Source organism: Dermacentor variabilis, chromosome 2 (genome assembly GCF_050947875.1).
Source record: "Dermacentor variabilis isolate Ectoservices chromosome 2, ASM5094787v1, whole genome shotgun sequence".
Taxonomy (NCBI): Eukaryota; Metazoa; Arthropoda; class Arachnida; order Ixodida; family Ixodidae; genus Dermacentor; species Dermacentor variabilis.
This window is the reverse complement of record NC_134569.1, coordinates 137,026,752-137,052,235: the sequence shown is the minus strand read 5'-3', so window position 1 is coordinate 137,052,235 and position 25,484 is coordinate 137,026,752. Positions and strand designations below refer to the sequence as shown.

Here is a 25,484-nt window from a genome sequence, read left to right as displayed (position 1 = left end):
GGGAAAACTGGGCCCCGGTAAATCTGTTGGTAATAGCATCGCACGCGTAACGCGAAGACGTAGGTTCGTATCCCACCTCCGGTCAGTTGTTTCTTCATCTATCTTTATTTATTTATCATTGCTTCACTTCAATTAAAAACTATAAAAAATTTCGCCTATGCTGTCCGTGTGATTGTTTGTTATCTTCTTATGATCTGACTATATATATATATATATATATATATATATATATATATATATATATATATATATATATATATATATATATATATATATATATATATATATATATGTTTATTGTAGGTCACTGTCAGTGGCTTAATGAGCAGGTTGCCTCAGTCCAGGCCAGCGCTGTGAGAGCGTACTTGACGGCGCATAATATGTGCGCTGCCAAGTAAACTCTTGCTCCTGGATTGCCGTATAGCCGTATACGGTGTCCGTATAGCCAGCCGAATGACGTGTCGCGGAGGAATGCAAGTTGGCGTAAGAGCTCGTTTAGCACTAACGTGGCGCCCTTCTGAGAGCACGATTCGTACACCGTAAAGGAAAGCGTCCGCCAGATACCAAACAAGTAGCGTCTCTATTTCCGCACTGAATAAGCACAGCGCGAGCGAATGAGCCGTTTCGCCATTTGCCCGGCTCTTGCATTCTGTACGGAAAGGGAACAAGCGTGCGCTGACCGATCAAGCTGTATAATATGAGCTGAATCGTTTTTCACATCCGGGACAAAGTAGGGAGGCTTATGCGCGAGTTTGCCCTGTGACCTTCGACCTATGAGGGCTCATTCGCAGTCGTTCGAAGCGAGTGAAGATAAAAGAGATCTCGCGATCGACCACTTCGAGTCCTACTCCGGCTACCAGCGCTGGATTAAAACGAAGGTATTTCCTCTGATCTCAGGGGAACATAACACACTTCATATCATACCAACGAGGCATGGATCATACTGACCGCAAGTAAAGACGGGGACAGCGGACGAGAACACATAAACGACACGGGCGGTAACTTTTACTTCCTGCAGAAGGTGAAAGGATCCAGGAGCAAAGCAAGGGTGAGGACGACTACTATGGCCGTAAGACCTGAAGTGGAACCGTATATGCACAGGGTCACTCAAAACCTAAGGAAGGTGGCAGGCAGGTTTTGAGTCCCCCTTGTCTTTTCAGCCCCTTTTAAGCTGGCGCGGCTCTGCCCCCGCACCTCCTGTGACACTAAAGGAAGGCAAGGCTGTGGCAAGAACCCTACCAAGCCGTATGCAAAATGCAATGTAGGAGTTGTGTACGAAATCCCCCTGGCGTGTGGCAAGTCCTACGTAGGGCAGACAGGACGGTGCCTGAATGATCTGACCAGGGAACACGAACAAAAGTTAACGAAAGATGAATTGGCGCACTTGCCTGCGCACTGTGCACCTCTTTTTAAGGAGATAAAGATTCTGGGGAGAAGCCAGGACCAGACTGCACGCGAGCTGATGGAGGCTTATCACATAAAAGGAAAGGCCAAGACTGTGTTAGTGACACTTCCATTAGGTCGTTTCAATCGAAAATAATTTTTTTTTGATAATTGGTTGCCCCGCTAGGCTGATGAGTGTTCTTGTTTGCAGCATTCTGCGCATGTTCTGTTTGTGCACATATGCTTATGGGCTGCCGTGAATAAACCAGTTGACAGTTGAAAGTTACCGCCCGTGTCGTTTATGTGTTCTGTTCCGCTGTCCCCGTCATTATTTGCGGTCAATATGATATGCAGTAAACACGAACTAGGCCAAACTGAAATTTTTATAACGCACTTGTCTTGAAGCGCTTTGAACACTCTCTACAGACGAAGTATGCAATGTAGAAAAGACCTAATGATGCGGAAAAAACCGAGAAACAATAAAAACTTCCTTGTAATGCTCTAAGCGAATGATCTTGTTAACAAACCGATTTTAAACAGAAACCGCGGAATTGATGCTCAGAGAAAGTGCGCCAATCACTGTCGCCGCCTCTAGAATTCGCTTTGTTCTGCCATCCGCAGCAGTGTACTCAGTGTCTGTGAAGTCGTGCTACTGAGCTTGAGGTCGGGGGTTCGAATCCGCTTACGACGGCCGCATTTCGACCAGGGCGAAATGCGCCCCCCCCCCGCCCACACACGCACGCTCTCTCTCTCTCTCTCTCTCACTCTCTCTCGTGTGCTTATAATAGACTTGCGTTTACGTTAAAGAAGATAAGGTGGTCAGAATTAATACGGAGTATCCGGCTAATGCGCGCCTTATAATGCAATTGTGGTGTTGGCACGTAAAACCCCACAATTTCATTTTAATCTGTTTTCATGTAGTCTTCAGTTTTCCGAGTCTCCTCGTCATCACCATCCGAATACATTTATATCCAGTGCAGGGCGAAGGCCTTCCCCAGCGGCCTCCAGTTACCCCTGCTTTGTGTTGGTTGACTCCATCGTGCATGCTTGTAAACTTCATAATCTCATTACACATCACCTAATCCTCTGTCATCACCAGCTATGTTTCCTTTTCCTTGCCATCTCTATTCTGCTAGGCCCGATTCAAGCAGCCGTCATCCGCCCCGCTCCGTCACGCGTCACTGCAGCCTCCGTGACGAGATAGGTTTTTCTCGGTGCTTTCTGTCCAGAAACAGGATGCTGGCGACGCTGGCCGATGTTGTTAAGCTCGCCGGTGTCCCGTTTGGGGAACAAAGCGGTGAGGAAACACTCTCCTGACGGACGCCCATGCCGTGACGGTGACGGGACGGTGTGGATGATGGCCGTGTGAGTCAGGCGTAATAGATTACTAGTTACGTGCTCTACGAATTTCTAAACTCCACTAATACGTACTAATAGCTTACTGTTCCTTAATGTTGTGCCTAGTGCTTTTCCGTTCCATCGATCATTTCACGCTCCGTATATCTTCCTCTCAAGCTACTTTCTTATCCTCCAAGTTTCGGCGCCATAGGTCACCGCTGGTGGCTTATACTATTTGTACACTTTTCAAAGATATCAGTAATCTGCCGTTCACTACCTGAGAATGTCTGTCATATGCTCCCCGATACTTTCTTCATCCGCAGGTTTTCCCTTGATAATACCTTGTGACTGTACTAGACGAATAAGTAAGCGTACCCCTTCCCAGCTTCAAGAGGATAATAATTATTAACTCGCAATTGTCGCACCACTTTCGCACCTGTCAGACCACTGCGGATGCGTCTCCCACGTTTGCCAACGCCACCATATTGTAAGTCACAGCTAGGTGCCGAGGCAACGGGATATTGTTGAAGCAGCTTGGATGGGCAAACTATCCGCAGCATGCGTAGCGCAGTCTTCGATTGCCTTGCATTCTAAGAAACTTGAGTACCTAAAAAGGCGTTGAAATACCTATATCTTTTCATGCTGGTCATTTCCGGGCACGCTCCAGGGTGTATGCGTATTGCATGGATTTGACATTAAAGCTTTAGTTCGAATTAAGTCAGCGCTCCTACTGTGTTTTTTTTTCTCTTCTTTTCGCTGTGTTTCATCTGTCGCGCTGTCACACACCGGTGAAACCATACCCACTAGTCCAACTTGCCACCGTACTGAGGGTAATAACTCTTGTTCTCTTGTCAGGCTACTGAACGTCACTTCAGTTTACCCTGTTCAGTTTATGAATAAAGGGAAAATCAGACATCCACCCGTCAGTAGCAATTGCTACAAAGGAAACCCATACGGGTTCCTCGAAAGAAAAGCCTCATAGTTAAAGAAAAATTCGTCCTAGTCCGGGACTCGAACCCGGGACCACCGCCTTTCCGGGGCAGCCGCTCTGCCATCTGAGCTAACCAGGCGGCTAGCAGATGGCAGGGCGAAGTCGAATTTGTCGACAACACGAAGCAGATGCTAGAGATGGTAGATGGTAGAGCGGCTGCCCTGGAAAGGCGGTGGTCCCGGGTTCGAGTCCCGGACCAGGACGAATTTTAACGCGATAGCGTTAAGGAGCTCGTGTCGCAGAAAAGCCGGTGTCGTCGGCGTCGGTGTCGGTGTCGGCGTCGGCGTCCGCGGCGTTGGCCGTGAGCGATAAATCACGGCAGGCACTTCATAAATAAAAAGCAACTTCCAAGATGGGCTGGGTGGGAATCGAACCAGGGTCTCCGGAGTGTGAGACGGAGACGTTACCACTGAGCCACGAGTTCGATGCTTCAAAGCGGTACAAAAGCGCCTCTAGTGAACGCGGTGTTGCCTTAGAAACGAGCTGTTTCTAAGGCTCAGGCGTGCGTCACTTGCTCAGGCGCACATTTCGTTGTCGCGCCGAACGCTGCGTTGCTCGACGCTCACCGCGTCCGATGCGGGGCGCGTAGTCGCTGTGCCGTAGCCCATTGTCTTACACCCCTTGGCGGGTCGACGGGAACGCTGTCGCATTCCACTCTTGAAGGCGAAGCTTAAGCGTCCTCCAATTTTTTCTTCAACTATGAGGCTTTTCTTTCGAGGAACCCGTATGGGTTTCCTGTTCAGTTTAATTTGCAAATGTTTACCCTTAGAGTTTGCCATTTCAAGTCCTCAGTCACTTGTAGTAAATCATCTCCAGCGTTGCCGAACATGTCAAAGTGCTATTAAAAGAACATCGCCGTTCCCCACGAAGGGCGAAGCATTGTCAGCGATTGCAATAGTATTGCCTATAATATTGCACGAATGCGCGTAGCTCTACGGGCCGTACGAATTGCAGTAAACATTCCCTTACTAGCGAAACGCGTGCGCGTAGTGTCACATGCATAAAGATGCACGTGAAAATCACTCGACGACCGCGAGTGTTCGCAGTCATAACGACAACGTGATGACTAGTGCCTGCAGCGTGGAGCCTGCGTGCTTGTCTCGAAGTGAAAGTTCCGAGCGGCCACTTCCTTTGTCATTTCATTGTACCAGCTGGTGGCGTTGCTGGTGGCGAAACTAAGATCCCGTTATCTCCAAAACTAGGCCCATTATGGGGAAATCTTTCCTTCATGGATAAGCATATTCTAATACCCTATATAGACGGCGCGCACCAAGGCCCTAGCCTTCTCGCCTTAAGAGCTCGACAGCCCCTAAGTACCTGATAACGGAGAAGTCGCGCTTACCTATACAACCACGGCACCGATCTTGATGAGGGTTGCTGGATTTAAAAGAAGTTAAAATTTTGTAACTGCAGAAGTAAATCTTAATTTATGCCATAATTCTGTTTCATTCTTAAGAACTGCAAAACTTGGAGTGCTCATGCATCAAGTTTACAACTCCGTAGCTAAGCAATAAAGCGCGATATCACAATTCTGTAAGCGCGGCACCTAATAACACATCTAAAACGTACAAATTTTCACATTATACACAGCTCTAAAATATGCCACTAATTTGTGAGCAGAATTTCCCAAAACCATCGCTAACATAGTAAGCTTCACCTACGCTGTAAACCAATCTATCAAATTTGTCCGCTTTAAATGCCCAGGTGCAGGTTACGGAACTGTGATATCACTTTTTTTTTTAGTTTTTACGTGTCAAAACCGCGATAAAGTTATGAGGCACGCCGTAGTGGCGGACCCCAGAATAATTTTGACCACCTGGAATTTTTGAACGCGTACACACGCACGGTACACAGGCGTTCTTCGCATTTCGCCCCCATCAAAATGCGGCCGCCGCGGCCGGAATTTGATCCCACGCCCTATATAGGGCTTAGCGACTGCGATATTTGGTTTGCTGGGGAGTTACGGATTTGTAAACTTCGCGTTTCAGTTTTCTTTTCAGGCCTACCAATTCTATAAACGTTTGTAAAAAAAACGAGGTCTTACTTAAATCAAAATTCTGCTACCTATACAGTTGCTGGAATTTACCTTTCAATATCGAATGCAGCGAGTTTTATTGAAATCGCTCATCGGTCGTCAAATGTGGAAAGCATTTCTGAGTTTCACACGTATGCACATTTCAATAGGGAAAGAAAAGCTGGCTTCTTAACAGCTCGCTCTTGCGCCTGAAGCAGATCACGCAACTTTCAACATTCGGCGAGTCGGCACGTAGACCACGCATGCGCAGTCGCACTCAGCACAGCACGCACAGCAGCCTTCCAAAGCGAGGTCACGAAGGGAACCCACAGGCGGTCTCCAAGACATCCAGCATCTTACTGCTCAAAATTCATGCTGTAACCAATTCTCTATGCTGCCAGGTTGTAGTGACGGTCAAGCACATATAGTACAGCTGTGAACAACGAAATGAACTCTTTATTGGGCGAACTTTTGCCCCTATAAGGGCAAGTGACATTCAAAGCACAACGATAGCGGCGAACGCAGTCGGCGATGGCCGAAATCTGAGCTGCAGGTCAAGCGCGTCGGCTCTTATGAATGATCATATGCGTGATGGGATTCGTCGGACGTTCCAGCGTAATCGCTGGTGCCCGCGTGCCTTCCAGGAAGTACTGCACAATTCGGGTCGCGCATACAGCCTGACTGCACAAAGTTCGGCAAGGACACATGCACACACCAGATAGAATCAACGGTAACATTCGAGTAAGTTCCAAATCATTCAGGCGCGCCTTGCGCTGAGAGATAAATTTAGGTTGGCGGGTGAAATAGGCCGCCAGAACAAAAAATCAAAAAAGATAAAAAAAGAATTGGAGGACGCTTAAGCTTCGCCTTCAAGAGTGGAACGCGACAGCGTTCCCGTCGACCCGCCAAGGGGTGTAAGACAATGGGCTACGGCACAGCGACTACGCGCCCCGCATCGGACGCGGTGAGCGTCGAGCAACGCAGCGTTCGGCGCGACAACGAAATGTGCGCCTGAGCAAGTGACGCACGCCTGAGCCTTAGAAACAGCTCGTTTCTAAGGCAACACCGCGTTCACTAGAGGCGCTTTTGTACCGCTTTGAAGCATCGAACTCGTGGCTCAGTGGTAACGTCTCCGTCTCACACTCCGGAGACCCTGGTTCGATTCCCACCCAGCCCATCTTGGAAGTTGCTTTTTATTTATGAAGTGCCTGCCGTGATTTATCGCTCACGGCCAACGCCGCGGACGCCGACGCCGACACCGACACCGACGCCGACGACACCGGCTTTTCTGCGACACGAGCTCCTTAACGCTATCGCGTTAAAATAAGTACGCCTGTCAATACGTTGGCATTGGAAAGTGGCTGAACACGGACGTGAAAGTGTATTTGTGGGAAAGAAGTTTGGGTAAGAGTGCAGAACTGAGGAGAAGATTATTTCCGAAGGTTTGCAAATCGCAGTGTTGCAAGAAAAGATCAATTGCGAAATCAGCAATTGTGAAGCGGAATATATATATATATATATATATATATGTGTGTGTGTGTGTGTGTGTGTGTGTGTGTGTGTGTGTGTGTGTGTGTGTGTCCCGCATCTAATGTTAGTCTAACAGCTCAAAAAAAGATTTAGAAAAAACCTAGCTGCCAGATCCAATTTTAAGACCTATATGGTGTTCAGTCGTCAGAGCTCAGGCACGCTGCTAAGCACGAGGTCGCGGGAACAAATCCTGATCCAGGGCGCGCCCGCATTTCGATGGGGGCGAAATGCAAAAGCTCGAGTACTTACATTTAGGTGCTCGTCAAAGAATATATCAGGCGGTCAAAATTAATCCGGAGTACCTCACTACGGCGTGCCTGATAATTAGATCGTGGTTTTGGTGCGTAAAAACCCCCGAAAAAACAAAAATAGAGCTCAGGCAACCACTCACCGCACGTCTTATATTCGTATCTTGCGCAGTGTTTTTTTTTTAACTTCCTTTCTTTTTTTCCACAGCTTGGGTAACGTTAGCTGCGACACGCGGTATACTCAAACGCATTTTACAAACTCGGGCCGCTACGTCAGCGGATAGCACAATCGGACCTGTTAAATTACACATCCATCACCCCCTCAAACCTAGCAGCTGGTCAAATCTGAACCGCAAGTATATCGCCTCGTTTTTGCAAAGCATGCCAGCATATACCGTTTCCCCGAAATATACGCTGCATTTTTTTTTTATTGTTTCACCAGCGCGACAGACGTCCCGCGACACCGCGCGAGTTTTCTAATTAGTCGCATTTCTCGCACGCTGTATAATCAGCGTGGTGGTGATAGTAGTAAAAGGTGGTCTGAAGCCACAACGACTTGAACAAATCACGAAACGCTCGAGGCAAGTCCCAAGCTCATCGACCCTCACAGGAATGTGAAAACTGTGGTCGTGCGTGGAACGTCGTCCTAATGTTACAGTAGGCAAAAAAAAAAAGAACGTTTATTTCGTATGCCCACATTTTCAGTGCCCGAGTTCACCAGTGTCAGTGGTTGGGGTAAAGGGTTATAGAAAGGGGGTCATCAATTCTCGCACGTAATGAGAAAATAACCACGAGCGCCTCCTAAAGCATGGCACTTGCACGGTGCGCTTCGTAGCAGGAAAGCTGCCTGGTGGAGGACGTGCAAGATGTCCGGCTTTTTCTCATCTAGAGAATAAGTTTCGTAGTGGAGGAGCGCTACACGCGGTGAGTTTGTCGTGCACGTGATTACGAGCCGCAGTGCGTATCGTTCATGGACAGTGCCGCCAAGCGAATGCAGGTCGTCTGAGGGTGGAAACCGTCGCAGTGCGCTCGCATTGTAGAGATATCCGCGCTGACCCACATCTGCGGAGAAGGTACCGGGGGCAAACAGCCGTTACGGCGATGGCCAAGAAAGAAATCCATTTTGCCAAACGTGCTGCACGTTGTCGCTGGAAGCGGACATGGAATGTAATGTACATACAAGCAGACGACATGCGACCGTTAGTTTCTGCTTTGTAGGATATACCTTGCTAGCGATTTAGTACCAGCTATTCTGAGCAGTGCCATCGCATTGGTAGCTCTAAGCTGTGCTAAAACAATAAATTGGAGTCCTACGCTTTTCTTTAAAAAACACTGCATGCCAAGCACATCAGCATCTGCGCCATTAAACTATTACAATCTACACATGTATTCAGTAGGGTGGTTTGCTGGGCTAGCTGGTCCATGGTAAGGGTAAAATGAAGGAGAATGGACACCATTTCTCGCGTCCTTCCTTTTACTTGTGCTCGTGTTTTCTCACCTGCTGCAACCATGTTGCCCTATACATGTATTTGCGTCAGTGTCAACGCCGGTGTCGCGTGCAGCGGCAGCTTTCGACAATAATGAAAAGAAAAAAGAAAAGAAAAGACGCTGACGACGAGCCACTCGATCGTCACATGTACGCGTAATAAGATGCCACATCTTAAAGCTCGTAGGGCTTGGAGAAATAAATCTCAAAGTGCTCAGCAATGTCACAGCTGCGGCATATGTGAAATAACTTGTAGTTTCGTACCATAGTAAATGCGCTAATGCATTCGGATGGCTTACTCGATCTGGTCTCGATGCAACCGTAGTAAAACGGCTGGTGAGCTTGAGTAGACGGAACACTCACGAGTTTTCGATCGACAAATACAAGAGTAATAATAAAAGAACTGGCTGGCAATACCGGAACGGATCTATATGTAATAGACATGAAGTGGAAGAGCGTAGACTGCCAGCGCACAAATGTGCGTCCAGATGGACAAACAAACAAAGAAAAAATAGTTTGTTTTCAGACCTTTGACCCAGCCTCTAGCGACGATGACGTGATTTGCAGCGCGTGGCACGTTTAGCTATCCGAGGCGGAACGGCGCAGCCCACCGCTACAGCTTCCACCAACGTCCGTTCCGAGCGCTCAGTACGTTTGCATCTATTTATCCGCTATATGACGAACCGCACTGTGTCGCTCCCTCCTCGGACCAGTGCGACAGCGAATACACGTTGGGCTGGCTAGCGGGTATGAAATGGAATAACATCCTCCTTTTCTTTCGCCCTCTCTCTATCACACCGGGGCATCGCGGAGTCTCTGCATACTTACAGCTGCACTCTCTCGCGGAATTTCAAGCCTCTCTGAGTGAAAAAAAGCACTGCAGCTCCTGTCACATACAATACAGACACGCTAAACCTGCCCTGGTATATGACGGCCGTTGCAAGAAAATAATTTAAAATAAAGAAATCTTAAGTTAATATATTACATATATGCTACGCCATGAAAATGCAGCGACGTTACTGTCACTACTGGGGCAGGCAGTCGCCATCGATTTTTGACGATAAGTCAGCGCAGAAATCGAAGACAGAGGGAAAGAATAAGCACGCACCACAAAGTGCTACGGCGTACCCCGGCTGAGTTCGCGCTTGCTCCCCTGAGCTCGTGGGCGGGATTAGAGCAATTTCGACAAATTTTGGCAGCGTGAATTTTCTCTATAAAGACGGCATTGGCAATCAAGGGCAAATTCTTACTTGATTCCTGTGGAATATTATTCTTCGCAGCAAGAATTACAGCTAGATTGTAGGATTTATAGCATCCCAAAGCAAAATTAACGAGCCTTAGACGACGTGGTGGGGACTGCGCAACAATTTCGAACGCCTAAGGTTCTTTATAACGAGCGGCCAATATACAACACACAGGTGTTTTGCCTTCGAAGCCGGGGGTGTGCCAAGAAGGATGAGGAGAGTGTACTTGTTTACGTCCTTCGCCTACGCATATGCTATACACCGAGCTACAGGCGCCTTATTTTTATTTTAATGCATTAACAGTAGTAGTATCAATGCAGAAAAAGAGTGCATGTGGGAGAAGTGTGGGAAACCGGTCACGTGGTAGAGGTGGAGGGGGATGGGAGTGCTTAGAAGAGCTCGTATGTATGTATGTATGTATGTATGTATGTATGTATGTATGTATGTATGTATGTATGTATGTATGTATGTATGTATGTATGTAGCGAACGAGAATATATATAGATACACACTCTGGTAAACGCGGTTTAAGTCATGGATACGGGACCTCAAAGAGGTGCGCATAATGTTGACTCATTTCTTTCGCATTTACAGCTAAATCGCCACTGATTCTTTTTAAATGGGAAGCTCTTACGAAAAAAGAAACGGAATTTGCCTGTTTTTATTAGACATGGACAGGTTGTTAACGTCTTGTCCATATAGGGGCACCTCTAAACCAGGAGGTGTCCCAGATGCAGGCAAGAAAACGTCGCGTTCACGAGGAGCTATAGCTCGTTGCGAGTCCATGAACCCATACGAGAATATATGCGAGAGGTCCGCCAGAGAGCCACCGAGCAACTGTACGAATGGCAGATATGAAACTGGAGGCCATAAATATGTCGGCGCTGGCGTGAGGGCTGCACGCGCGCGGGGCCTTCCAAGTACAATCTTCTTGCGGGCGGGACCCGACTGTGGGGCTTCCCTGTACGCTTTACTGGCTAACGCCATTGCATCATGCGACGCAGCGCCTCCTTTATTTACAAACATTGTTTATCTTATCCTACGGGGCTTATTTCGGGCCTGCGCACGTATGCACCGTCCTATTTGTTTATAGCGTGTGCAGATGTCGTGCTCCGGAGAGCGATGGCGACATCTGCAGGGTCGCTGTGGGCTCGAACCAGCTTTCAGGCACAGCATGCGAAGCATATATGGACAGTGGCTTACGGAGGAGCCTTGCTTCGAAGAATCGGTACTCGACCTCACTCACATTTCTGTTCAGCCCCGAATCAGTGTCCTCAGCTTTTAACTACTTAAGCGGAGTCAGCGAATCGCGCCATGCTGCATGATTATTACGTGCAACCTCACTGTTCCAGGGCTATACTTTCCAAGCGATCTGTTACTTAACTGAAGGGGCTAGGCCCTCGGTGATGACACCTTTGGAAGCGACATACCGGAACCACAACTCAGAACCACGGACGGGTATGTCTGCGTAGATGTAGGTAGTTGCGCTGCTGAATTCTTAGTTCCGTCCCATGACTCTAGCCGGCTCTAGCCGGCTCTAGCCGGCACTGCAAATAAGTGCCGGTCGTTTACGCGAAATCAAGTCAGTCTAGCCTTATCTCCCCGTTAGGAGTCTTCGAGGCCATTGCTCGAAGCACGTAGTGCTGAGTTTAGGTGTCTGTGTACGGACATCCGAAAAGGCCGTGCATTCGCTATATATGTATACGTACAACATCCGTTTTCCTGTTTCCGGCCGCAGCATTCTCAGCGTACTTGCGGCGCCTTTGTCTCCCAGCGTTTCGGCAATACTCCTATTGTCCTTTTTTCTCTTGCACATCGACATCATTTCGTGACACTCCTCGGTGTCATGGATGAACTTGCACAACGAGCTCCTCGGCGCAACGTCAAGGCTTTGCGGGCGAGGTCACACCCTCGTGCTCGCCGGCAGCCAGCACTGCTTCCCCGTGCACCTCGCCGTCTCAATGCATCTTGTTCAGCCAGCAAAGCCCTTTATTGTTTAAGACTCGACAAATTAAGGCACATAAACATCACTGCAGGCTACGCCATTTAATATTAAAGTGTGTAATAATGAAGGCGTACAAGACGTCTGCACCTTCCGTCAAGAGCACCCGATATGACGTGCTCAGAAGAAAAGGAAGCGATACGTTAACGTAGTTGCTTAGTTTGAGAGACGACGCTTGTGCACGAGGCAGCCGCGCGGACACACGCGCGGGGCAGCTGTCTAATTACGGCTTCTTTAATTGTTTTGCAAGGTGCCGCACGGGGTGCCACACGTTGCTTACTGTTTTATAGCATGCACTAAAGATAGCGTCGTGCGTATAATTATATGCCAGAAGACTTGTATCGCCTCTTTCTACAAGAGCACGCATACGCTTGCGAAAATTTGTCGATTCGCGCATGTCGTATATGCGTCATCGTGGGCCAGTCCACAGATTACCTGGCTCAGACAAAGAGTGACGAAATTAAATATACGCGTGTATGTGTGCATAACCGTCGGCTGAGTCTCAGATAGCGCAGGTCGCTTGCTCGCTCTCTGACGGCGACTTATCTGGGCTTTCCATGCCAACAACTGATAGAAAGCCCGCGCACAGGCGGGCAATGTTCACATCAGGCACGCATGCTTCAGATTTCTAGAACGTTACACTGCTCGGTTTTCAAGGAAGCGTAGACTTCAGCGATTCTTGAAGCTTCTGTCTGAGGATAATAAATGCGTCGAATGCTCCTTTCCGTTTCGTAAGAACTAAATAAGAGCGTAATGAAGAGCATAATGAAGAGCCCACTTCGTCCTCTGACAACATTCGGGCGAGAAAGTTTGTTCTTCGTCTAAGCAGCAGCGGCCATACATTCCTTGGGTGGGGGGGGGGGGGATGGAATCTGTAAAATGTTGCTGCTCACGCGATACGTCACGCCTTCGCCACCCCAGCAGAGAGATGTAAAGAGCGGTAACATTGTCTGGGACCTTGCCGTCGGGAGGGAAAGAAAACGTGCATAACAACCAGCGAATTACCTAGGATCGAGTGTTCCTATCGAAACGCTGCGGCCAGAATTGCAAAGCTTCCACCACTTTCATTACTGAAGGCCTCCTCATTCAGGACCTCTTTGGCCTGTTCTCGATGTGGGATTTTATGGTGAGTTCATCTATCTTTTGGTGGTGAATCTATAATACCACCAGACAAATAGTTTGCTAAATAAGAAGCTTCGATTGACTTATGACGTTTAACCTCCGTAAGCAACTCAGCCACTGCTAGATGCACCGTGGTGGAGGTCTTGCACTGTCGCACTCGGGGCTCTTTAACGTACACGCAAAGCGCGTTAGACGAGTGCCTTCTCATTACGCCTCCATAATTCGAATGCGGCTGCCCCAGGTTGGATTCGAACCCGCCACACGGTTCTCAGCAGCAGAACGTCATAATTATTTGGCCATTGCGGCAGCTGGGCTAATTAAGCCCTAGCACGTTCATCTAAACCTCGCGGTTATCGACAGCAACACAAAATGAATTCGCGTAGCCCTGCAAGTGCGCGCAGAGCAGGCCCAGCATGAGCTTATGCGCTACGTGCTCTTCCGAAAGTGACGATGAACATTTCCCTCACTCCTGCCCAGATCGGGGTAGGTTCATGCATCACAGGCAGCTTTGTCACTCTGCCACAAAGACGGCGTTGTGTGCTCCAGAATGAAGGTGGCTACAACAAGAAAGCGCGTGGCAAAGCGCTCGCGCGTTGTGTAGCTCATACTTTGTGCCATAGTACGTTGGTGCAAATTCACAGCGCAGAAACTAAACAAGGACAGCATGAACATAAACAACATGAGAAGTGCAGAGTTCCGACTGAACGTTATTTCAACTAGACCGGTCCCACAACATGTACAGTGCTCAGCGATTGAAACGCGATACTCAGACAACATGGCGGCCGGCGCTTTTTGCACCGGTGATCGCTGGGTGATCGCTGAGGAGGCCGAATGCAGCTACGACGCATCAGAAAGATTATCGCTTTCATGTGACACAAAAATGCATTATCTCAGTGTCACCAGGGCTTACCAGTGGCGCAAGAAAGTACCGGCTGCCATGTTGTCCGAGTATCGCGTTTCAGTCGTTGACCAATGCATATTATTGCTTCCGAGAAAAAAATAATGAAAAGCCGTGTTACTGAAAAGGGCGAAAGACAGAAAATGGTGCTGATGCATGCATAAATCGAGGCGAATTATAGCGCGGTGCCTTGTAAGCGAGACCGCAAATCTGTTGTAAAAGTTGTGTTTCATACATTTTTGTAATCGAAAGCGTCTTTACATACGAAATTGTCAGTCACGGGGTCTTCTGCGTATTGCGGCGCTATTAGTACTTATGGTATAGAATACACACTCGTCGCAGTATACAAGCTGACCCAACGTTTGGCTGACCAGTGGCGATCGTACTGAATGTTCGCTCGAACCATAACTCACAGTCCTAGCTGATGGCGTGGCCGCTGCCTCAGGCTAGTACGGTTTTCAGCCTTAGGCGAAATGAGGGGGGGAGAAAGACTGGCTCAGAACCACATCCTTCCGCCATATATTGCGTAGCTTAGAGGGCAGTGCCTAATAGAGTCGTCAGGAGAGGAGAGGCTGCTTTGTTGCGGGCTGCACGAACTGCTCGCGAGCTCGGCAGATGAGGGTCGGTTAATGCGCCTTTTTCACCGACACGGCGCAGCATTGAATCATAGAGCGGGTACATGAAGATAAAATCCAACTGATGTCTGTCTACAGAAACAGCTGTCTGCGACCGAGGTTACTGGCATCCCGTTCCGTGGCACTTGAGAACCCACTGGCCTATGTTATACGCAACCCGCAGAGATCACTCACCGACAACAGCGGCGGGCCCACGGTCCTGGACAGCCTTCAGGAAGTTCCTGTGCAGCGGGTCGTCAATGTCGAACGTCATGAGGCGCTTGCGGTACGTGCTCGTCCTGTGCTCAGCGCAACCCTCGTCGTCTCCGTTGCCGCTGCGATGTAGGCCACCCTCGTCGGTACTGGCCACGTGGCCCGACCGCCGCGGGGACGAGCGCTGTGCCGCTTTGCCTGTCAGTGAGGCGACCAGCTTCCTGCACGTCGTCCGACGCAACAATGAGCGAGACGCCTGCACGCGTTGACAAATCTCCACGTGTTCTCTCTGTCTCCCCCTCAATATTACTCTCACGCGACGTCGCAGTCACCACGAAGCCAGTGGCGTTAAGCGGATTAGATAGAGGCGTCTTTTCCCCTCAGTTCAGGCCCTTTAGCACGACGGCGGTGACGACATCGTCAGCGGCCTGCAGAGGCGTCACTGACTCCAATCTGTGTTGCTATTACGCAGAGTCTACAGTACTTCTGAAGGAAATAAAGGAATAGCTTTGACCGTAATACAGGGGCACCCAGTGTGATGGCATTGAAAGACGGTATGACGTGCAGCATGTAGACATTGCGCCGGCATCATGGTCCGTTACAAAAAATTGAAGCGGGGGCCGACGAAGGCACTCTTACAGTTTTTAAAGACCACGGGACGACAAACATATAGACCATTTTATCTGCTATGTGGCAGCAGTGTTTTCTTGTACCACAAAAAACTTCCGGTCATGCATTTTTGAGTGCCAAGTTAGCCAATGAAAACTAAGCACTTTGTCCCATATCTGTATCGTAAAATAAGGGTGTAAATGTGTCTATAACTCACACCCTTAGGGTGTTATTTATATAACTGATCCCTGAGGCTGTGAGTTATAGACACATTTACACCCCTTTTTACTTCTAACGGTGTAAATTATTTTACAGCGATAGATTACTATAGATTCATGTTCTTGATGTGGTAAAATATAAGGACTGTGCCTCTTGCGTCCAGCTCATGTATGTAGCTTTCTTGTTATATCTAGCAGTGAAATTTATTTATCAAACATTCTAGCTCTACAGAAGAACTCAATATACTTGCAGACTAATGTAGTTTGCGTTGTTCTAGATGGCTTAACCGAAAGTCTTTTGGCAGCTGTGTGTACAAACATAAAAAAAGAAAACGGATTCATCCTAATTCGTGTGGCACGTGATCCTGTACAATGTTAGTGTGCAGTCATCGTTATGGGCTGTAATCGAGCGTCAGTGCTCTCGGTCTCTCGCTCTCCTTACCTTTCTGCCTTCATCTCTCCCGTTTCACAGTGTAGACTAGCTATCCAACTTTTCGGCCTCGGTTAGTTTCCTTGACTTTCACTTTCTTTCGTCTGTCTTTTGATCCGTTAGCACACAATCTGACTGCAGTTCTCGCACGGTCTTGTCGAAAATACTACGTATAAACATCAAGAAGTCATGTAGGCAAGTTTGCAGAACAATGAACCGAATTCACTGGTCTAATAATGCGAATATCTAAAGCTAAGTAGGTGTACGGACCACTTTGTTTTCAATCGACGGGAGCCATCATGTTGGAAAAACTCTGGTCAGCTGCACCATCCTTTATTCATTCGTGCAGGCGATGTTGCAAAGTCAAGTTACTAGTATTGCGCAAAACAGGCCTGCGTGACTCGCCTCCAAATGAATACCGCCTGACGTAATAGTTCTGCCGAAACCCGCCAGGTGGAGGGAAGCAAGAAATAAAGGGAGAATGAGACATCCATCCAATCGTAGCAATTGCTACAGAGGAAACCCATACGGGTTCCTCGAAAGAAAAAGCTTCGAAGTTGAAGAAAAATTCGTCCTGGTCCGGGGCTCGAACGCGTGACTACCGCTTTCCCGGGGCAGCCGCTCTACCATCTGAGCTAACCAGGTGGTTAAAAGACGATAGGGCGAAGCCGAACACATCCACAACTTACTTCCCTCCATCTTCCGGGTTTCCGCAGAACTATTACGTCAATCTCTTGCCTTTGCTTCAGAGTTGTTGATGAGTTCGACTTCGCCCTATCATCGGCTAGCCGCCTGGTTAGCTCAGATGGTAGAGCAGCCGCCCCGGAAAAGCGGTAGCCCGCGTACGAGCCCCGGACCAGGACGAATTTTTCTTCAACTGCGAAGCTTTTTCTTTCGAGGAACCCGTATGGGTTTCTTTGTAGCAATTGTTATGATTGGGTAGATGTCTCATTTTCCCTTTATTACTGAATACCACCTATACATATACCAGGCTTGCCTGCTCTTATTGTGACGTCACTTAGGACTTTTATGTTTTTAGCGCACGAAAAGGGACGAGAGACAGAAGAATGATGCGGACACAGCGATGGAGATAGCATTTTAATCTTGCAGTTACAAAAAAAAATTTTTTTTGGCCGCCTGGTCGCCTTTTTCATCGTCGATATCATCTTAACTTTCCATAACACATGTCTCGTTGCTGTCTTATTTGTTCAAAACCAGTACATGTGCGCATGCGTGCGCTGCTGTCTGTTCCCTATATATATGTGTGTGTGTATCGCTTCGTAGAATAAAAAGCAATTGTTGGAAGTTAGCTCTTTGTCCGCGTCGTTCTTCTGCCTCTCGTCCCTTTTCGTGCGCTAAATACGTAAAGGTTACGGAATACAAACATGCCCAGACTTACGCTCTTTCAATCACTTAGGAAGGACGACACTCCCACTGAAAACCATGCCAACAACAACAACAACAACAACAACAACAACAACAACAACAACAACAACAACAACAACAACAACAACAACAACAACAACAACAACAACAACAACAACAACAACAACAACAACAACAACAACAACAACAACAACAACGAACATGGAAAAAATATATAACTAAAAAAGTAAGGGACACTGCAGCGCTAAGCGTCACTGGCGTCCACCTATTGAAATACGTGGTATCTCTACCTCCTCGCCTGACCTCAGTTCCCAAAGTGCGTATTCCTTTACGTAAAATGAAGGTGCGTGCGGGCTAAATGCACTAACGTGATAACACATCGTCACCATTTCCACCTCCCATTCGTGCAAAAAGCCACATTTGTTTGCTAAATTATTTCAAAAGACATTGTTTCGAGGCGTTGGCGGCCTGCATGCCCTCTTTATCTTCCCTCTCACCTATTTGCCAAATGATTGGCGCCCATTTGGGCTTGTACAGCCCATTTTCCCACTCGCTATAAGCACTACCAACGCCTCGGGCCTCCCGCGCCGCATATTATACAGACGTGCAACCTTTTGAAGTTCACCTGGTGGCTTAACATTCGAATACAAAGCCAACGGAAAAATATTCTAGGTGTATTGTCAGCTAGAGTTGGAACGTCGTCACTTGGCTGTCACATCGCGAATGGTATTTCCGTCATCTTCGCCTAGATCAGCGAAGGCATCTCGCGGTCTAAAAAGCTTTCTTTTTCTCTTTTCTCTTCTTGCGCGTGCGACGGCAGTAGCTCGTTATCTCAACGTCAGGGAAAGAAAAACGAAGAAAAAAAGGCGGATGGATGCAGATCAGACCGGCGCCACCTATCAGGAAAGCGTGCTGTTCACGTGCAAAAGGAAGCAAAGACGTGAGCCATGTGGCATCTCACAGCGTCTTCTGAACGAAAACAATGGCAGCAAAAGCGCACCTGCGCTGCTTCCGCAATTTAGTCTGCCGTATCCGGCGTGGTGGCGTGAAATGTTTACGGCCTCCTACTTCCATCTTGCCTTCTCACCTGAGGCGCAACTAGTGCTTTTGTATGCGGTTCTTCAGGGCGACAGGTTTGCGCCAACGTCCGCCATCTTGTGCTTCAAAGGAGCGCGGTAAAGCCACTCCTTGCCCGAACAGGATCGCCGCTCAGTGCGGCGCAAAAAGCGTATGCAGTTGTTCTATGTTCCTTTGAGGCTGCGAAATCCGAAATTGTCCTTGCAGCTACTTAGAAGAAAGAGAGAGAGAGAAAGAAAGAGAGGGCCAACAAAGAAAGAAAGCAGGGTTGTAAACCGAAAAGGCGTCTGGTTGACTACCCTACAGTGGGACAAGGGAAAATCGGAATATAAAGAAGCCAGAGAGAGAGAGAACAATTCTACTTAGAGATGTAATAAAGGAAGCCCCCTACACAGTGTCGGCTCTTCGCACTGCCAAGCGGCACACTCTAGCGAAAGAGAACGCAAAGCAAATTCTTGGTCACTGTGATGCACGTTGCAAGGAACTGCCCGATACCGAAGCGAAGAAAGCGCCCGAAGACTCCGTCACTGCTTATAATTCCATTTGCAATAGCGGACTCCGACTGTCTTCTCGCAAGTCTTATACGAAAAGTGACAGAAAATCACACGGACCATCCGGAAAATAGTCACAACTGCCTTCAAAGACTACACCTTAACAAAACATTTAGGATACCACCAAAAATTTGGCGCAGCTGTGCCAGTCTTCCGCACAGGTTTGGGCTGCAAGCGGTGATTACGCGTGGTCATGTGCACTTAATGAGACACCGTGAGTCCCCAGACTGAGCTGTGCCATGAGCATGAGTCTATAAAGCGTTCGCCATGTGACTGCCCTCAGTGCGTGGAAGTGCGACAGATGTTGATTGACGAGCTTGCCCGCCTCGACAGCCACCCGCTGTCAGAGGAAATTATATTGCACCCTTGGAGTGACTGCACGTCTGGTTATCAGGCCATCCAGGACCTAAATAATTTTTTTGAAACGTACGGGATTGAACTCTTACCTTGTAATTGAAGTAGTAAGTTAGCGCAATAAAAACACGGAACAAGAAAGGTAGACAAAGACAAGCGCTACTCACAAATGTTTAATGGAAGGAAAGACAGAACATATATATCCTCTTGTCACGCATGCGTATACCCAGCAGAACAGAACAGAACAGGCACATGCACATCAAAGGCTGGTGCGCAAGAAGTCAAATTCGGCATCCAGTAACGAGATAGAAGGCTCACATATCTGTATTCTTTTTGATAAAAAAGGCCTCAAGAGCGAGCCTGGAGGAGTTGTAGACTTGGCCATTATATGTTTGCCCTCTTTTCTCTGTCGTCATCGTCACCCATCGTGCTAGTCTTTCTTTCCCTATTCCCCAGCGCAGAGTAGGTGGCCAGAGGATGCACTTTAGGAACACCTCCCTGCCTTTCATATTATTACGATATCATCGAGCGATGCTCAAGAAACGAGCAAACGCCGCCTATCGACTCCCGGATCCAACCGGACAACTAGGCACTGCAGCTTCTGGAGGTGAAGCTGCGTTGTCGACCCTGCCCTCAAATCCCCTGCTCACGTTACCCACGAACCAAAACTTTCTTGACGTTGACGTTGACGGCTATCCTGTCACGGCACTCATCGATACAGGAGCACATCTTTCAATTATGAGTGCTGCCTTCCGACGACGACTGAACAAGCTCCTCACCCCAGCGTCGGCACGCGTCGTCCGCGTTGCGGATGGCGGTACTGTGCCTATCATTGGCATGTGTACGGCACGCGTCAGCATCGCCGGCCGCCACACTCCTGTCCTCTTCACCGTAATTGCTCATTGCCCCCACGACCTCATTCTCGGCCTCGATTTTCTCTCCGCCCATTCTGCTCATATTGACTGCTCTTCCAGTACCCTTCGCCTTGAGTTGCCGATGCTCGCAGAACCTTCTGACGCACCCCACTGACGCTTACCTCCCACCGGCTTTCTTCGCCTGCAGCCAAAGTCACTTGCCTACATTGAACTGTTGTCTTTCCCACCAGTTCCTGCTGGCGAGTACCTCGTCACTCCTCTGCCCGACATTCCAATAAGGTATGACGTTACAGTGCCTCACAGTATAATTAATATTACTGGGAACCGCACTCGCGTGCCTGTCTGTAACTTTGGATTGGCAAAGCAAATTCTACCGCAAGGTATTTGCCTTGCCACCGTTGATTGTCTCGGCGACCAATACGTGTCAGCGTTATCGACCGATGGTTCTCGCGAGCTTAGCAGGCCTCTCGCGCCAGCCTCGGGTGCCGATCCCAATATAAAAAAAATGGTTGTGACGGACCTGTCCTCGGCGCAGGCTGAAGAGCTTTGCCAAGTATTATCGTCCTACCGAGATATTTTCGACATCGACAATCGCCCTTTAGGCCAGACGCTCGCAGCCAAGCATCGGATTCTTACTGGCGATGCTACGCCTATTCACCGACGACCGTATCGAGTTTCTGCGTCGGAACGCCAAGTAATCCAAAACGAAGTCAACATATAGATAAAAACATCATTGAGCCTTCTTCGAGTCCTTGGGCGTCACCTGTGGTGTTGGTTAGGAAGAAGGATGGCACGTGGCGCTTCTCCGTAGACTTCCGTCATCTGAACAACATTACTAAGAAGGACGTCTACCCGCTCCTACGTATAGACGACGCCCTTGACTGCCTGCACGGTTCCAGCTAATTCTCGTCTATTGATCTTCGTTTGGGATACTGGCAGATTGCTGTTGACGATATGGACCGAGAAAAAACCGCGTTCATCACACCTGATGGCCTATACCAATTTAAAGTAATGCCGTTTAGATTATGCAACGCCCCTGACACCTTCGAGCGTATGATGGACTCCTTGCTCTAAGATTTCAAATGGTCCACATGCCTCTGCTACCTCGACGACGTCATCGTCTTCTCGCCAACGTTCGACACTCACCTTGAACGTCTCACAACTATACTTCATGTATTTCGAAAGGCGAAGCTGCAACTTAACTCGTCCAAATGTCGTATTGGCCACCGGGAAATTACTTTTTTGGGCCATCTGGTTGACGCTTCCGGAGTACAGCCTGATCCCGACAAAACTCGCGCTGTCAGAGAGTTTGCGGTTCCGAAGACAGCCGCAGACATTCGAAGTATTGTAGGGCTACGCTTGTACTTTCGTCGTTTTATTCAAGATTTTGCGGTAATTGTTAGACCCCTCACTAATCTTTTGAAGAAAGGCGTACAATTCTCGTGGGGTACTGCAGAAGCCACCGCCTTCTCTCGTCTCGTTACTCTTCTCTCCTCACCACCCTTTCTTGCCCACTTCGACCCTGATGCCTCTACAGAATTGCGTACAGATGCCAGCGGTCATGGCGTAGGTGCCGTCTTAGCCCAGCGTCAGCGTGGCCAGGATTGCGTTATTGCGTATGCAAGCCGCCTCCTCACACCATCGGAGCGCAACTATTCCATTACGGAACGAGAATGCCTTGCTGTAGTCTGGGCGGTTGCGAAGTTCCGTCCTTACCTTTACGGTCGCCCTTTTTCCGTAGTCACTCACCATCATGCTCTCTGCTGGCTCTCTTCGCTAAACAATCCTACAGGCCGGCTTGGTCGATGGGCTTTGAGGCTACAAGAATTTTCATAATCCATGGTGTACAAGTCTGGCCGCCTGCACCAAGACGCTGACAGCTTGTCGCGTTACCCTGTTGACGACTCCGACTCCTCTAATATTGCCAGTGCTTCTTGCGTATTCTCTGTACCACAGCTGCTTCATTTCGCCGACGAGCAACGCCATGACGCCTACATCAGAGCACTCATCGACCGTTTTGAGCACTCTCCGGCCGATGCTCCTCTACGCCTCTTCGTCCTCCGCGACGGTACTCTGTACCGTTAACCTTCATCCGGACAGCTCTGAGTTCCTACTTGTAATACCTAAACACCTCCGCTCCACCGTTATAGAAGAGCTCCACGACGCACCGACGGCAGGACATCTCGGCGTATCTTGAACCTATGACCGTGTACGTCGCCGTTTTTTCTGGTCGGGTCTTGCCCGTTCCGTACGACGTTACGTCGCCGCTTGTGGAGTTTGCCAACGACGCAAGAAGCCTTCCCAGCTCCCCGCTGGTTACCTGCAGCCGCTCGACATTCCTGCCGAGCCCTTTCATCGTGTCGGCTTAGACCTTCTCGGCCCATTTCCGGAATCTACATAAGGGAACAAGTGGGTTGCAGTCGCGGTGGACTACGCGACCCGCTACGCCGTAACACGTGCTCTTCCGACCAGTTGCGCAACTGATGTTGCGGACTTCCTCCTACATGATATTATTTTGATACATGGTGCTCCGCGTCAATTGCTAACAGACCGTGGCCGTACGTTTTTGACCAAAGTCATCGACGACATCATGAGTGCCTGCTCAATACGGCATAAATTTACCACCTCCTACTATCCCCAAACGAACGGCCTCACTGAGCGCTTGAACCACACCCTTACAGACATGCTATCCAAACACGTTTCCGACGACCACCGTGACTGGGACCTGGCCCTACCTTACATTACCTTTGCATACAACTCTTCCCGTCTCGAAACTGCTGGCTTTTCCCCGTTTTACCTCTTGTATGGCCGCGAACCAACGCTACCCCTGGACACTGTGCTTCCCTCCGCCACAGCTTCAACTAGCGATTATGCCCGTGGTGCAATCGCCCATGCTGACCACGCTCGCCAACTTGCGCGCGCTGGTCTACAAGTGTCTCAAGACAAGCAGAAGCAACGCTACGACCTCCGTCACCGTGATGTGCATTTTGTCACCAGCAGCCTTGCGTTGCTTTGGTCACCTTCGCGTAAAGTTGGCCTATGTGAAAAACTACTTTCTTGTTACACAGGTCCATATCGCATGCTCCGCAAAGTGACCGATGTCACCAATGAAATCGTTCTAGCCACGCCCACTACGTCCTCCGCTGTGACAACCAGTGACATTGTCCACGTCGCCCGATTCAAGCCCTACAACTATCCACGCGCCTTGGATATTTAACAGCACCGTGACGGTGCTTTTGCCGCCGGGGGGGTAGTATTACGATATTGTCACGTGGAAGTGACGTTAAAGAACACAGTAGCAGTACTGTGAAAGACAAAACTAGCTTTTATTGGGCGAACCTGTGCCCACAAAACAGGCTACACTTAAAGCAAAACGATAGCGGCGAACACAGAGCGATGCTCCAAAGACGAGCCGCCGCGAGAACGACGATGAAGTTGGTCGGTGCGCTTGGCGCTAGCGAGTGTCGGCCTGCAGGCTGCCTGGCTCCAGTGTAAATAGCCTGTAAATAGCCTCTTCTGTCTGTGTCTTTTCACACGCAACAATATCCTTAAAATTCTTTCTCTCTCTCTTTCTTTCTTTCTCTTTTAGGCTGCTAGTTGTGCTCGACGATGTGCCAGACACATTTTTTGCTCGTGATTAGCATGTGCACCGTCACGAGTACAAATAACCTCAACATACTTTCGTGTATGGCGGTTGCTTGAACCTTACCGCGATGAACTGGTGTGTTGAATGTCTTATTAATAAGGGAAGGGGTGAGTTGGGAGGCGGGGGCGGAGGCTTTATTCGTCATGTATACCTGTGTTAGTGTTCTTAAGAACTTGGAGAACAAACTCGGCGCACTCAGTGTGCCTAATTTCACCGTATTTCACCAGGCAAGATGGCCGACACGAATGACTTGCGCGAGTAAGTACTGTACATGTAACCATGCATACTGTTGCCCGTGCTACTATAACCTTCACCAACACACATTGCATTTCCCAGTTAAAGCGAAATGTTAAGGCAAAAGCATCAAATGGCTCATGGGTCAAAAATTTTCTTGTCCGGCGTTATCGAAAAATTGACAGTCCGGCGTTATAGCACCAAAATTCAATGGCGCCGAAATTGGGGGTCGAACCCGCGACCTTTGGTGGGAGTCAAACCTATCACGTTTGGTATTAATTACGGCAATGTGAATTAAGGCGCAGTTCATTTAAGATAGAGTTAACTAAGGCACTCGTACCCACGTCTTTTGGTGGGAGTCGAACACACGACCTTTAGTGTTGATTAAGGCAAAGTTAATTATGATATAGTTAATTAAGGCACCCGAACCGGCGACCTTTGCTGGGAGTCTAACTCTCGACCTTTGGTGTTAATTGAGGCCAAGTTAATTATGACACGGTTAATTAATATAGAGTTAAAGTACTCGAACCCACGACCTTTCGTGTTAATTAAGATGGTGTTGTCAATCTATGCCCATGACAACTGCGTCAGGGGATCTGGTGCGACGCATCCTCAAGTACGTGCAAGGCTGCAGAAATCGGCGACGTTGATATCGACGTAACTCAGGGCACAAGGCCTCAGGATTTCTCCAGAAAAATGTGCACATGCAGCCGGAAGCCAATGACTTCGTACGCCATATCCATCGATGGACAAAATGTCTCTTATATGTAAAGACGTATAGGTTTTTGGAGGGTAATCATCGACCGTGACCTCTGTTGGAGTTCCCATGCGGCCTACCTGATTAAAGAAGCGCCTGACAGCCATCTCTCATCTTTTCAAGCTTCTTGGAGGAAAAGCCTGGGTCCTTCAGTACACGTGATGATGCAGCTGTACCGGACGCTGTTTCTCAAATATCTGCGGTACAGCTTGGCAGTGCTGACCAATACCTGCACAACTAACATCCGTACACTTCAAGGTGCCC

At 48.7% G+C, this 25,484-nt stretch overlaps 1 protein-coding gene across 2 annotated transcripts in view; it reads right to left on the bottom strand.

Moving 5' to 3' along the window:
* The window catches only part of LOC142572754 (potassium/sodium hyperpolarization-activated cyclic nucleotide-gated channel 2-like), a 53,829-nt gene that overhangs the window by 16,668 nt on the left and 11,677 nt on the right, over nt 1-25,484 (bottom strand). For both annotated transcript variants that reach the window (XM_075682086.1, XM_075682087.1), the window contains exon 2: nt 15,066-15,304. In XM_075682086.1, the coding sequence (XP_075538201.1) occupies nt 15,066-15,304 (239 nt within the window). The remainder of the gene's footprint in view (nt 1-15,065; nt 15,305-25,484) is intronic.